This window comes from Lonchura striata, chromosome 20, assembly GCF_050655825.1.
Source record: "Lonchura striata isolate lonStrDom1 chromosome 20, ASM5065582v1, whole genome shotgun sequence".
Classification (NCBI taxonomy): Eukaryota; Metazoa; Chordata; class Aves; order Passeriformes; family Estrildidae; genus Lonchura; species Lonchura striata.
In genome coordinates, this window is record NC_140722.1 from 2,382,637 (window position 1) to 2,397,304 (window position 14,668).

Genomic DNA, 14,668 nt, shown 5'->3' on the forward strand with positions numbered 1-14,668 from the left:
CAGTACATCCTCAGCAGAGCCAAAGCCTCCACACAGCAAGTTTTCCATGCCAGGAACAAAATGCATTCCCATTCCCCTCTGGCACTCCTGTAGCCCAATCTCACCTCACGTTCACTGCGCCATTCACTCTCCTTCACCTCCAGCTCTTCCCGGGCCCTCATCCAATCCACTGTCAGTTTTCCAACATCTTCTTTGAGGGCAGAATTAACCTCACTGGCTTTATCGAGGTGCTCCCGCAGGAGAGTGTTTACTTCTGCCAGATTCTCACACCTAGAAAAAAGAGAGAAACAAGGAGGTTGCTGAACAACAGCTCTCCAGCATCCCTGTGTTTTTCCAGCTCCCTTAACACTGACTGTTGCCTGAGAGGCAGTACAAGCACTTTACAGGGTTAACTAAGATCTCTCTGTGCTGAAAACCTCATCTAACTAAAGCTTTGAGCCCTCAATTTCCATCCATGATTTTGGCTTCCCCTTCAACCCTGACAATGCCCACATGTAACAATTTGCCCCCTCTTCATGCTGATGGTCACTGGATGTATCACTTTTCTATAGCACTGTCCACAGTTGTTCACCTACTAGAACCAGAGAATAATTTCAGCTGGAAAAGGACCTTTCACTCAGAAAGGACCTTTCACTTCCCCACTCAAAGCAGAGCCATTAAGCACACAGCACTGTTACTGCACCACAGAAAACAGATTGTGGACCTTTCTCCTGCACCTTGCCCAACCGCTTCCCTTGGGGAGACCGGGTAACACCAACAGATTTTCCCTCACTTCCATGAGCATCCAGGATACCAAATATGAAGAAATGCTTATTTCTTGTACCTTTGCTGCTCCTCTTCCACCTGAAGCAGTGCTTTCTCCAGGCTGTGGTCTGCTGTGGCTTCCCACCTGCCTGGAAGGGATCCCTTTAAGAAGAAAGGAAATGTTTAGTCAAATGATAGTGTGTGCTTCACCACTGTCAGCATCCACCACTTTCCCATTCATTTGTTGGGTATCTCAGGAGCTCATGGCTTCTTCCAGGTGTAACAGTGTTGTGACTACAGGGAGGAAGGAAAGGGTATTAGTGTGAGCAACTCTCCTCACTCTCCCACTGCTATGGGTCCTCACTTCATGACTTCAAGTGCTGATTTGGACTTGAAGCCTGGGAATGCTCTCCTATTCTTCCACCCTGTGGCTTCCAGATCTATTTTAGCTATGAAGCAGAAAGAAATGCATAGAGCCAGTTCTGTATGTTAACCACCAGCCTTCCTGACTTCCAAAATGGTGTTTTAACTGGTTCTTTCTCCAGGACAGCTATATCATGTAACATGCAGCACAGTCCTCTCCCGAGACTCAGGACAAATGTAACTCCAATGAAGCACTCTTTCACAAAATTAAAATCCTCAACTGGGTTTTCTGGACTGTCATTTCTGGGACTACTGACTGCTCTAAGAATGGCAACTGGACAAAACACTGATGGGAAAACTCACAGTGTTTCTCTAAACCCTCAGACAGTAAAAACCTGCTTTCTTGTAATTGGATTGTGGAGCGTTTTTATTGGTCTGCATTTGGGAACTTTATATACACCCTTTTTAGTTAACAACCTGCAGCACACTCACCCCTCCAGCTTTCACTTGCTGCTCCAACTCTCGACACCAGGTCTGGTACTGCAGTACCTAAATGGATACAGAGATTACAGATGAGAGAAGCAGCTTGTAATAGACTCTGCTCACCTCACGTTAACTTTTCTCTGACTCTGTCGAGCCCAAGCACAGTGATTCTGATACACTCAGCAAGAAGTCACTGCAATATCGGGAAGCGTCACTTTAATATGACAGAGATTGGGGCAGGGTTTCTTTCACCGTAGCACTGTCTGCTCACCTGAGACAGCGGCAGCAAGCAGAACGATGGGACAGGTGCGGGCAGCTCTCTACCTGACCTACGGCCCCCACGTACCCCGAGCCAAGTGTTCAAGGGGGCTGTTCAAGGGGGTCCTTGAAGCGAACAAAACGAGTTTTCAAACTTGCTCTGCAAACAAACCGGCCCGACTCCTGCCCGGGACAAACCCCGCTAACAGGGCCGAGCAGCAGCGAAGCTGCAGGCACCGAGATCGAGATCGGGAGGGGCTCGGCAGCGAGACCGCGGCGGGACGGGCGCTCCCGGGGCCTCCCCGCCCCGAGCCCCGAGCCCCGAGCCCGCGCTCGGCACCGCCCGCCCGGGAGGCCCCGCGGGCTCCCGCCGAGTGCCCCGGGCAGCGCGGGCGGCCCTGCACCGCCTCCCCGCCGCCGGGCACCGCCCGCTCCTCACCTCGTTCTGCAGCTGCCGCACCAGCCCCGCCTGGCGCTGCTGCGCCTCCTCCGCGCTCCGCAGCCGCCGCCGCAGCGCGCCCGGGCCGAGCTCCCCGCCGCCGGCGCTGCCCGCCATGGCCGGCCCGGCCCCAGCGTCCCGCCCCGCCGGGCCGCCCGCCGGAGCGCAGGCTCCGTGAGGGCGGGGCGGTGCTGCCGCCCTGGGGGCTCCGCTCTGCTGCCGCGGGGAACGTAATCAGGAGAAACAGTGATCGTGCACCCTCCGCAATGTCATCGGGAATTGTCCTGAGACTTGGTTAAGCCCATTGCTAAAAATATGTTTCATTTTGTATTTGGCTGCTGAATAACGCTGGCTTGTTTTCACTCCCTGTTGTTTCCTGTGACAGCGAATGCTTCAGCGCTGACATTCTGGGTTTTTTTAAAGAGGTGGAATAAATGAATTGCCATCAAAATTTTCTTTGTCAGCAAAGTAGTTTGGGATCTCAGGATCTCTCTCTCAAATCTTGAATCATATAAATATGCTTCTATTGCAAAGATGAACAATACCTATCAAAGGCAACTCAGGGAAATTAACATTGTATACCAAATGGAGGGACTCTGTTACTGAATAGGCTTGAAGAAGCTTGAAACAAACCCTGAATTTCTCTAAATGATAACAGGCAGAGATACCAAAAATTAGGGGGAAAAAATTCCCCCTTAATTCAGAGTTGGGGAAATTAGGTACATCTGTAGGAATCAAAAAACAAAAATAACACTCCCACTCAGGATATTTCATGTTTCTATGATTCTGTGCTTTGCAATTCACTACTGCTTGCAGATGTAGCCAAGTTTCTTGATAACCAATGACACAATTATTTCTTTGGACTTGCAATTTTTTATTTAACATCACAACATGGTAGCACAGTGTTTTAAATTTTGCTACCTTCACGTGGAAGTGAAAACATCATTACATTTGTTTTGCCCTGGCCCAAGACCAGCAAGTTTTAATTATTGCATCTGTAGGTTTTGTGTCATTCTTTCCTTTTGAAAAGCACAGAGCTGTTAATTTCCTTCATAAATTTTAAGTTCATACTTCTAGAAAACAGTTGCCCAAGAGCTATGGTGCAAAGGTCTAAATCCTCACAGAAACAGAATGATAATTAGATTCAATCAGCAAAACAACATGACAGCAAATAGCTTAATATATGGCACTAGCTCAGTTTTTTAAGTCCTTTCTGGAAATTAGTCCACCTGGGAAAGGACAGTGAATTTCCTGATAGATCACTATAAAAACTTCCATGTGCAGCTTCAACTGCAAGTAAGCGGCACAGAGCAAATTGTAACTCTTGGCATCACATATCCAATGAAGCTGCTCATCTGCAGGGATTGACAGTGTTTTCAACACTCAGGATATCTCAGGATATGGAGAGAGGAGGCAAGGCACTTCCAGGGAGCAGGGACACGGGTGGCCCTCCCTTTTCAAATCCATACTCACACCGTGCGAGGGAGGAGCTGCTGTCACAGAACAGCTCAGAAGGACAGGTGGGCTACATGAACGCGGCCACTTGAGGTTGCACAGAAATTTGGCTGTGATGAGCAGTGAGAGGCTTGGAACACCACTTCCACTGTGTCCAGAGCCTCACCAGCAGGAGGGTTTCTAGCTACATATTGAACATATCAGTGGAGTTTGAGTTTAGCCAGCTGGAATGACTCCACTTTGGTGTAGGGTTCATAGGAACTCCCCTGTCTGTGGGTCTTGTTCAGGGTCAGCATTCCATTCTGGGGTCTGTGGGGCTCAGTGCACTCTACAGCATCTGTGCTCCCATGGTTCCAAGCACTGAGATTGTGGTTGCTTCAAAACAGCCTCTTTTAAAGAGAGAGATTAATTTGCACTTGCTTTTTACTTTCTTTTCCTTTGCTTGCTTGTTTTACTTGCTTTTCCTTTTTCTTTCTGTCTAGCTCTGTCCAGCCCACTAAGATTTTTTAATCTCAGGCATGTAAATATTCTTTGAACATATCAATGATCATGTTTTAATTTGATTTACTAAGACAATGCCCATGTAATCACATTGTCCAACCTCCTGCTCTTTCACCTCCCATCTCTTAAATCTGTTTGCAAATCACAGCCAAGTTTGATAGAGCAAACAAACTTTTAAATATATTAAATTCTTACAAACATTGTGAAAACTGGAAGCTGGATAGATTAAAAGTGGAAATTCAACATTTAGCTTCTTTTGTGGCTTACTGGCAAGCTGATCAATGCCCCCATGGTGCAGAACCAGACACAGCACATCACCCAGCAGAAAGGTGGGCAATATGGGAAGGATAAAGTGATGGCATGGCTGGGAGGGCCATGGGATGGTGTGGAATGACTGCTGGGGAATGGTTTCATTAGAGGTAACTCCCAGGAGAAGCTGCTTTATTTTGTAGGGAAATATCAAAAGCAAACTGACATCAGAGGAAGGGCTATTAGATCAAAATCAGGAAAATCATGATTTGAATCTACCTTATTTGTGACATCTGTAAAATCACTGAACTCTTCTATCCTTCAGTTCCTCCATCAAAATAAGTGAAGCATTCAGAGCTTCTTATGTCATGCAGGTTGTTATTTATGAAAGCAGTTCAGTGTTTCTGATACTGGTCAGGGTGGGTGGGGAATGCTACAGCACACACAGGACAAGCCAAAAGGTGGTGTACCTTTTTCATTTCATCTTAACTCAAAGAAAAGCAATTGCAGAAGGACTGGGTGTAGCATCAATGCAAGATGAGAGATGAGTCCCAGTAATCCCTACTGAGTCCAGCGCCTTCTTTCCCGAAGGCTGATCTAGAACAATAGCTCGTTTTTTGCAGGTTATGAAAGACAGATTTGGCTGAAATGTGCAGGACAGCCTTGACATGAGGAGTGCTTGTTTTGACCTGCATCCTTCTTGGGGCCCCAGGGTCAGCAGCTCTTGGACATTTTGAATCTAAAATTCAAAGGCTGGTGTTCAGCAGTCTCGGGAGGAAGGACAGGGTTCGGCCTGCCTCCAGCTCCCGAGTGGCTCTGGAGAAGAAGGAGGAGGAGGAGGAGGAGGAGGATGGCTGCCTGCAGGGTGCACTGCTGCCTCGCTGCACCGCGCCCGCCCCGCGGGGCATCCCCTCCAGCAGGAGCTGCTTCTCCAGCTGGGCTGACACGGGTTTTTTTAAGCACAGCAATAAATAAGCCAAAATACACTGACTGTGGGCACGGCCCTGTTGAGTTTGTGTAAAATTAAATGTTACCCTCGTTAAGCGCCTGCGTTCCAGCGCAGCCCTTCAGTCACAAGGGGACGGAGTGAAGCCACTGTTACAAGCTCTCTGGAAAAAAGGCTACATGAATTATTTCTAAATTAGTTTATGTATGTGTCCAGTGGACTGTGTGACAGGTCTCAGTTGTTGATCTTGCAGTTTGTCCTGTCTAAACGTGAAGTTCATCGAGGGCTAAGGCAGAGGTCATACTGCCACTTGAAAAGGCATCCTCTGGAGTTTTGAGCCTGTGGAGCTGTTTCACATGAGGCAGAGTATGACTCATGCTAATGAAAAGGGTAAAGAAGATTTTTTTTAAGAAATATATCGCAGTAAAATTAGTTTAGACAGCATGACATCAGAGAGTAATTAAATAGGTTTGTTGGAATTCCGTTTCCAATTCCAGAGTTCAGGTTTGTAAAAGATTTCTGAGCACCTGCAGATCTCTGTGTGTGAAATATTTTCACTGGAAAGGATTCAAAACTCAAAACTTTAAAAAAACCTTTTAACACAGAGGCAGCATTACGCCATTCTTCCTTCTTGGAAAAAAAAAAAAAAAACCTTGGATTTAAACAAGACTCCTTCAAGTTTTCAGTCAGTTTTACAGAAGAAAACGAGGTGGTAAACTTTCTCTTTTCAAGAACAAGTTCTTTATAGCTGCTAACTGAAGTCAGGGGAGATCGTATCTGAGTACATGAGCATTTCCACTATGGGACTGGATACAAGTATTGAACAACAATATTTGAAATGTTTTAATCTCAAACAAAAACCATTTTTGCTAACTTTGGTTTTTAATTTCTTTCATGTTTTCTTCTGCCAAACTGGAGGAACCTTTTCTGATTTTTTCTTTAGTGGCATTCAGAGGAAGACCAGAGGATGAAAATCCTGCATTTTCTCACTTTACTGCTTTGGCATTTGACTTGGCTGTCTCTGGATCTAGTTCCTGGAGTGCTGAGTAATTCTGAAGCAGGCCAGGGTAATCCAGGATCTAAATTAGGTTTTTTGAAAGCAGAAGGAAAGGAGAGGAATCCCTCCGCACGAGCAGGTACATTGAGGACTTCAAGCCATGGATACAGTGCTGGGACCTCAAAGGCCAGGACTAAAAGCAGTGCTGCTCAGGCTGGAGCTCTGCTGGCCAAGAATGATGACTCAAAGAAGGTTCCCTCAAGAACAGCAGCTGCAGAGGGCAAGGTAGGACATCTCCCCAGCAGACCTTCTGGAGTAAGGACAGTGACTCCAAAGGTTCAAAATCTTAGCAGCAAGGTGGCTTTGAAAAAAACTGGCACAAGCAGTACTGACACTGATTCTTTCAAAACCAAAAAGACTAAAGAGCCTGTAACCCAGAGGGAAGCTAAGGAAACTTTCCGACATCCCCCAATAACGCCACATGAATACATGCTCTCTTTGTACAGGACTCTCTCAGATGCAGAAAGAAAGGGTGTTAATGGAAGTGTAAAACTGGAGGCTGGACTTGCCAATACAATAACCAGCTTTATAGACAAAGGACAAGGTAAGAAAGAAGCTTGTGTGTGAGTGAGTGTGGACAGAGAGAGATGTCTGAGTGTGCTTATAAATGTAGAAAGTATTGGAAAATAATCATATTTCAGTAAAGTCAAATAGCTCTTTTTAATGTAAATGAAATCACAACTTTGCTGCAGATTTTGTCCTCCTGCATTATCTTGGAAAACTCATTTACAGGCAGAACTAGATGGTTGTGTGGAAGCCAAAGAAAACATTTGGGAAATATTTTAGATGCATATTGTTGAAAATCAATCAGTCTTTGCATGCTTAGGTGTTTAAAAACCTTTCACATTTTTGCCTTATTTTCTTTCTAGCTGTCTGGAAACTAGCTCATGGAAACAGCTAATGTTAGATTGTAGTGTGCCTAAAAACATATAATATGCTAAGAACAGAGCTATTCTTTGAAAAAAACCCACAAGTTTCAGTATGAAAGGGCCAGTCTGGTTTGTTCAAGGTAGAATTGTGAGGAACTACACTGCACTATCCTGTGGGGTGAGAGTATCTGTAGTAGCTTAAAACTTTCAGGTAGCACCAAGGAGCCCACAGCTCAGCACAGGCTACCAAGGGTAATAACACCCAGAACTTGCAGCTCAACATTCCTGTTCCAAACACTTCCAGAAATTTGGGCTAGTGTCTGCTTTCATAGGAGAAATAACCAGCCTCCCAATGAATGATGTTCACCTCAGCACCCTTCTTTGGGAGCCCCATCTTGCTTCCAGTGACATTTGTAAGAGTTTTGTCATGTTCTCAAGGAAGCAACACAGCTGGTGAAGGAATTGTGATGAAAGACTCACCAGGACTGGATTTGTTAGCCATCTCTTCATTAATAGCTTGGCTGCTGGGAAGGGGGGATGCGCTGCTCACAGGTGCTGCCTTCAGGTTCCCAGCTTGCCACTGGAAGCCACTGTTAATGTCACATCACTGGAATGAATATGGTTCAGCCATATTCTTCACTACCTGAAGCAAGTGAATGTAAAGTCAGGATGAAGGGAGGATTTTTTTCTGCCCAGTTTGAAAAATTTTGAATCATGTGGGATTTAGTTCATGAGGCAATTATCCTTATGTCTAGCAGTTCCTGGGGATACTGGTTTTAAAGGACTAATTCACTATTGCATCATCTAAGGGTAAATTTACTCATGTTTGGAGCCAGCATAAGGCCTGGCCACCACTAAAGCTCTCTTTCTGTAATTTAAGTAGGTTATAAGTGTTAAATAGATCCTGTGAATGCTCAGTCCTGAAAAAGTATTAATTTTCAACTGGCTAATAACAACTTTGAAGGTAGAAAATGCCCACTGGTGAAAGAAATGGGATTTCTACAAGGCAGACTTGGAAACTCATTTCTCTGGTGAGTCCCTGATTTCTTCTGAGTCCCTGCATGGGGCTGATCCCTTAGACAAAAATTGCTCTTTCTGTTCAGTGGGTAAACTTTGAGGCTTATGAGCAAATTTGAGGAAAGCCATTAAGAACTGAATAAGTAATATTGGTCTGTGTTTGATGTACATTTAAAAATCTGTGTGCTTTTTTCAGATGAGCGAGCACCAACTATAAGAAAACAAAAATATATTTTTGACATCAGTGCATTAGAAAAAGATGGATTGCTGGGAGCAGAGCTTCGAATACTGAGAAAAAAACCTTCTGATACATGGAAGTCTCATTCTTCTGGGAAAACTTCCCAAGTAAAATTATTTAGTTGCTCTACAAACAGACAAGCCTCAACACTCTTGGACTCTCGGACTGTCAGCATCACCGATACACCCAAGTGGGAAGTGTTTGACATCTGGAAACTTTTCAGGAACTTTAAAAACTTGGTTAACTTGTGTTTTGAACTGGAAACTTTTGACAGGGGGAGAGCTGTTGATCTCAGGAGTGTGGGATTTAATAGAACAGGAAGACAGGTCAATGAAAAGGCTCTGTTCTTGGTGTTTGGGAGGACGAAAAAAAGAGACTTATTCTTCAATGAAATCAAAGCTAGGTCTGGCCAAGATGACAAAACTGTTTATGAGTACTTATTCAACCAGAGGCGGAAGAGAAGAGCTCCTCTAGCAACACGGCAAGGGAAGAGGCCCACCAAGAACCTGAAGGCGAGGTGTAGCAGAAAAGCCCTCCACGTGAATTTTAAGGATATGGGCTGGGATGACTGGATAATAGCCCCTCTGGAGTATGAGGCATATCACTGCGAAGGGCTCTGTGAATTCCCCCTCCGATCCCACCTGGAGCCCACCAACCACGCAGTTATCCAGACATTAATGAACTCCATGGACCCCGAGTCCACCCCCCCGACTTGCTGTGTCCCAACCCGGCTGAGCCCCATCAGCATCCTTTTCATTGACTCTGCAAACAACGTGGTCTACAAGCAGTACGAGGACATGGTGGTGGAGTCCTGTGGCTGTAGGTAGCAGAACAGTTGCTTATGTGAATATGTTATGAAAGGCAATTTGACACATTGGACATAACTTCTCCTCAAACAAGGTTAACTAGGTTTCTTACCCCTAGGGTAAGTATGTTTACAAGGATGTAGCAATAAATCCAGTGTTTTTGTGTCTCTCCATGGACATCTTTCAGTAGCATTTGGATGCTGTCACTCAGCTGGATTTAAGGCCTTGTGCTGCTGGCAACACAGGACTGACTCTATGTGAAGTCCATGACAGAGAAGATGATTCCTGTACACCTTGAGATCTCCTGCTTTTAGCTGCAAGGTAGTGGATAGAGATGAGATCAGTGAGCTGTGGATATGAACTGTTTGTTCCTTGAACATTGTTCTTGATAATGAATTTCTATCTGATTCCCATGTCCTTTGTCCATTCATAAATGTGAGAAAAGAATCCCAATGTTGAGAAGAATTGTGTTCTGATGTACCCCCATCTTGGTGTAAATATGTACTGTAATATGATTTCCTTCTGATTAGCTCTTGAAACTATGCATATATAAAAAGGGGTCATTAAACATAATATGTTGGTTTAGTTTTAAGTTTTACATAAAGATAGGTGATGCAGGAGGTATTTGCTTCCATGTATGTTTTCCTCCAAGCTACACATCTTTCTTAAGTATCCACCTTTCCATTATTATGTAGCAAAATATATTATTCTGTATAAGGTCCAAGTTGTTCTCAAGTGCTCATAGTAAAAGCATTCAATTATGGAATAAGATGTAATAAATTATTGACACAGTGCTGCATTGTGCCTAGCTGTCCAACTCTGCATAATTATAATGCAATTAAGAAATTGTTTTATGTTTTTGTACAATAAATATGTGAAAGGGACTTTTCCATGGAGCAGAATACCACGGATATGCACAACATGTCTGTGTATTTTGCTGCCACAGAGAAAAACCGTAGAAACATTGAAAAAAAGATCTGAAAGGAAGACCTGGTTTGATCTGGTGGGGAATGACACTATGACTTGATGTATTTGGAGGAAAAATTAGTTATGCAGAGGGTTGCAAAGAGCTTTGGTATACTTTTATTCCAACCTCTAAGGGCTGTGTGCTTGTATATCCCCGTTATCTATTACAGACATGAGTTATAAATGGGATTGTCCCTCTATGTTTCCACCCACAAAAGTAGATAACAAATGTTCAACTACAGACGGATCAGAAAGGTCCTATGAACCATCAGAAATTACTGAAGGATTTAATCAGTAATACAAAATATAAATGCTAAGGTTTAATATTACTTAGACCATTGAGTCATAGAATTTCCTGGGTCTGCACAGCATCACTGGTGTGGGTAGAGGCAGAGAGCTGAGTACAGTCTCCAAGGTCCTTCTGCTCAGTACCCCAGTCTAGACATCCTCAAACTCATGCCAGCAGCAAACCATCCTAAATTCCTGGTCAATGGTCATAAACAGTGACATAAATCTCTGCCCTTCCTCCTGCACTCTCTGGGCAGCTCAGCCTTTAACCAGCTTAATGTATCTGGATAAGCAGACTTGCTGCCAGACACCTGGGGAAGCCCTGTGCAGGGGACCTGCCCTGTGCCCTCACCTGCAGCTCAGGGATGCAGAACAGCCCTGCAGGGAGATTTGGTCTGTGGAATTTGCTCAGTGGTCATTCCTGCCAGCAAAGACTGACGCTGCCTGGCTTGGAGGGGCTGACACTGCCTGGTTTTCCTGCCTGCAGGGACTGCCCACCTGCTGCAAACCCGGGGACCAGAAAGCTGCCCCTGCCCGGACGGTGAATGCCCAGCATGCAGGGCAGCAGGCACGTAGAATGAGGGTGTCTTATGGGCCTTTTTGGTGTGTCAGGGCTGCCCACAGGGATTCCCCATCTCCCTTTTGGACTCTCAGTGTCCCTTCCCAGGTCCTGCTCTTCCTCATCCTCATGGAGCCTTAGGCCAGGTGCAGCAGTTACTGACCCCCAGCACTAACTGCTTATCACCAGCCAGTCTTTCAAACCGACAACTCTAAGCTTTTCAAAACCTGATTTATATACTGCTGATTTTTACCGTTGCTGCAGTAGGAGGGAAAACATTCCCCTGCCAAGTCCAAAGCCAGGAGGGCAGCTCAGGCTTTTTTCCCCCCCCACTATCTGTTCAAGCAGTTCTTTTCCTCCTCCTGTCTGTTCTCAGGTGTGTTTGCAGCTTCCTCTAGCACTGGCTTCAGCTATCTCCTGGAGAGGTTTGCTAGATGACCATGACAAAGGATGGTCTCCTTTCTTACTCTGGGAATGCTGTTTGCACATTCCCAAGGAAATCTCTGCTCTGACATGTGCTCTGACATCTGTGCCATACCAGTTACTAAACACACAGGCACGTTCCTCAATGGCTAAAGGTGATCAGTTTAAAATAGCAAATACTGCCTATTTAAATACACTTGAAACAAATCTAAGATAAGACAAGTTAACTCCTGGGATTAGGACTGCCTGCACAGGGTAGTTTGCTTCAGTAGCACCTAGATTCATCAAGCGCTGTAACAACTGTGGTGGACGGGAGCACTGGTGTTACACATGAGGCATGATAGCTTGGAAATAGGGGGAGGAACATTCCTGTTTGGTTCACACTGCAGAGCTGGTGACCAGCCTGAGAGTCCTGGTGAGGCTGGTCACGATAGCAATTTTCAAAAACCTAATACGTGTAAACCTCTCTGAGGTTCTTTCTTGCTGTTCTTGTATGAGTTTTTCAGTGCAGGAATAAAGTAAGATAAAGACTCAGGTAAATGGTATTTAAATTGAGCATGTATCAGTATCTAAATGGAAAAATATGCCAAGGTTTTGCAATTATCCCAAAGCAAACAGTATGATCTGAGGAAAAATTAAAAGAAATACTGTCAAACTAAAGTCTTAAAAAACACCCTTTGGTAATCATTCAAAAGCCTACATTCTGCTTGGTGGGGGTTATACCTAGAAAGGAAAATAAAAAACCAAACCACCAGTAGGTCTGTAATATCAGTTTAAACAAATTTGAAACAACAGAGAGTAAAATGCTGGAATTGTAATGGATTATTACTGCTTCAAAAACAGCTTTGGCCAAAACAGAAGCAGTTTAAGCCCAAGTGTCAGGGTTAGGAGGTAAAATGACATTCAGTTTGTTTGGGTGGTCTCTCAAATGTGGTGACATCCAGAAGGAACAGAACTGGCTCCACTCAAGTTTGGTTCAGCTCTAAAATGAAGAGTTTATAATAGTGGGCATAGGAATAAGGTAGGTTTTTTTCACCTTTAGGTCAAAATTGGAGCATTCTTGGTTTATACCATTAGTTATAAACCAGTATTATGATGTCCAGAGTACTCTTTTGCAGTTACATTTTGAAATTGTTTGATAAGTCTGGAAATTGCAGTTCAACACTCTTTTATTCTGGAATGCTCTAGTGACTTTGCCCATGGTGTAAATGCATACTAGCCTATAGGTGCTTTATTGGTACATTGCTGGAGGCATTGGAATCTCCTGGCACAAACTTTTGTCTTCTCACAAATTGTTGCCAATCTTGTCAAGACCTTGCATGACAATCTGCAGTTTCAGTTACTGGCATGTGGACAGAAACAGGCACTGAAACTTCCCAAGGTACGTGAATGGCATGGAGGAGCCCAAAAGAAAGACCCAGGCAGGGTTCACTCAGTCTTCACTCCCCTCCAAACCCAGGGGTTTAGGAATAAGGCACACCCTGGAGTTGACACTCAGCACAGAAACTGGAGAGAAACAGGGAACCTTGACATTGGCCAAGAGGTGGTGGAGCCACCCATCCCTGGAAGTTCAGCAAACAAGCAGATATGATATTTGGGGATGTGGTTTAGTGGAAGCCTTTTCCAACCTGAGTTTTTCTGTGATTCTATGACTGCAGGAGTTTGGCACTACTTTCTTTAGCCAAGTCATTATATAATGTGCAAAGATAGACACCCTAAATTATTGTTACGGCTTTTTTCCCATGGGTGAGTTGGTGTGAGCAATTGGATGGCAGAAACCTGAGCTGTAAAGCAATACAGGTTAAAAGTTTAGCTTTCCACCTTTATGATGGCAGGTTTCACTCTCTCACTGAGAATGCCTCATGTGTATTTACTTTTTAGGGTCATTATCTGTCCCATGAGAGTCTTCGTGAAGGTCCAAATTTCAAATAAACAGTACACTATAAGACAGGTATGTGTGGATAATTTTTGTTGTATTTGGCTAAAATATGGGTACTAAGCTCAATAGGTAAACATAAAAGTATGCCATTGAAAACAATGCATTCCCATTAGTGTTTGAATATGTGCCTAAACTCCATGTACACTTTTACATGGTTATGTCATTTCCTGTGTAAAATGGGCTTGTTTATACAGCAGCCATATGAAAGATGCAGGAACCCGCTATGTGGGCTATTGGAAGCTTTCTTTAAGAAACATAAAAACCCCTTGACCCTTGTATAATAAAAGGTGTTAAAAGATACTGCTTTTATAACATCTTAGCCAAGACTAATAAGAATGTACAAAGCAAACAATTTTTTTTTTTTACTCCGTAGTCCTGGTCAATCGTGTTATTTTATGGATTTACTATTGCTGTTGGGTAGTAAAATGATATTTAAAAATAAAATTGCAGGAGATTTCATTGCTTCTCAACAAATCCAATAAACAATAATCTTAACATTTTTTGAAAAACAGTAAACACGGAGCAGTAAATGCACTTTGCTGAGTGCTCAGAACTGCCCATTTCTGTCATTCTGAGTTCACTGATGTCCCTGTTTGCCTGGTTGTTTTTTTTCAGAATTAGTTTCAACTTTCTGCAGTGATTTGGCCAGCTGAAGTAATGCAAATGGATTCAGTTTTCCCTGATGTCATTTTGAAGGGCATAGCTGTCAAAAAAAAATTACTTAGTCAACAATAACAGTGATTAATTGGCTGACCCTCTGCTAGGGGACAGAAAATGTTCTTTTCACTGTTTTTTTTCTCTCAGAATTTATTTGATATAATATCTTAAGCCATAATTTGCCATCCAGGAATCCAGGCTGAGCGGCCTCTGCCCATCATACTGCCAGATAAATGCCATTAAACTAATTAAATTGAATTAAAATGAAGATATTGCTTCTGCACATCCAGTTTCCATCTGCCTGTTTTTACACAATGCCATTGATTGTGATATAAAGTCAGAAATAAAGTTTTAACTGATAAAACCATAGACATTTCAGTTTGCTCATACAAATTTATGAGTCCTCAAAAT

At 43.8% G+C, this 14,668-nt stretch overlaps 2 protein-coding genes across 3 annotated transcripts in view; one reads left to right on the top strand and one right to left on the bottom strand.

The window, feature by feature from the left end:
- Nucleotides 1–2,439, bottom strand: part of LOC110479205 (uncharacterized) — a 32,512-nt gene extending 30,073 nt beyond the window's left edge. The window contains exons 1-4 of one of the 2 annotated variants that reach the window (XM_085557914.1): nt 2,288–2,439; nt 1,600–1,656; nt 824–906; nt 105–270 (exon numbers count right to left, since the gene is read on the bottom strand). In XM_085557914.1, coding sequence (XP_085414040.1) covers nt 105–270; nt 824–906; nt 1,600–1,656; nt 2,288–2,404 — 423 coding nt within the window. In that variant the 5' untranslated portion in view covers nt 2,405–2,439. The remainder of the gene's footprint in view (nt 1–104; nt 271–823; nt 907–1,599; nt 1,657–2,287) is intronic. The other variant, XM_085557915.1, reaches the window with a different exon arrangement.
- A 1,262-nt stretch (nt 2,440–3,701) lies between these two features.
- Nucleotides 3,702–10,218, top strand: GDF5 (growth differentiation factor 5). Its single transcript, XM_021546294.3, has 2 exons — nt 3,702–7,039; nt 8,578–10,218. Exons 1-2 carry the CDS (start codon nt 6,406–6,408, stop codon nt 9,444–9,446), a joined length of 1,503 nt encoding a protein of 500 aa, XP_021401969.1. The 5' UTR covers nt 3,702–6,405; the 3' UTR covers nt 9,447–10,218.
- Nucleotides 10,219–14,668: the final 4,450 nt, after the last annotated feature.

Bases quoted from the DNA above. Each gene is read 5' to 3' on its own strand.
- GDF5 (XM_021546294.3), top strand. From the start codon at position 6,406: ATGAAAATCCTGCATTTTCTCACTTTACTGCTTTGGCATTTGACTTGG. The intron at 7,040-8,577 runs GTAAGAAAGAAG...TGCTTTTTTCAG, and splicing joins CTTTATAGACAAAGGACAAG to ATGAGCGAGCACCAACTATA.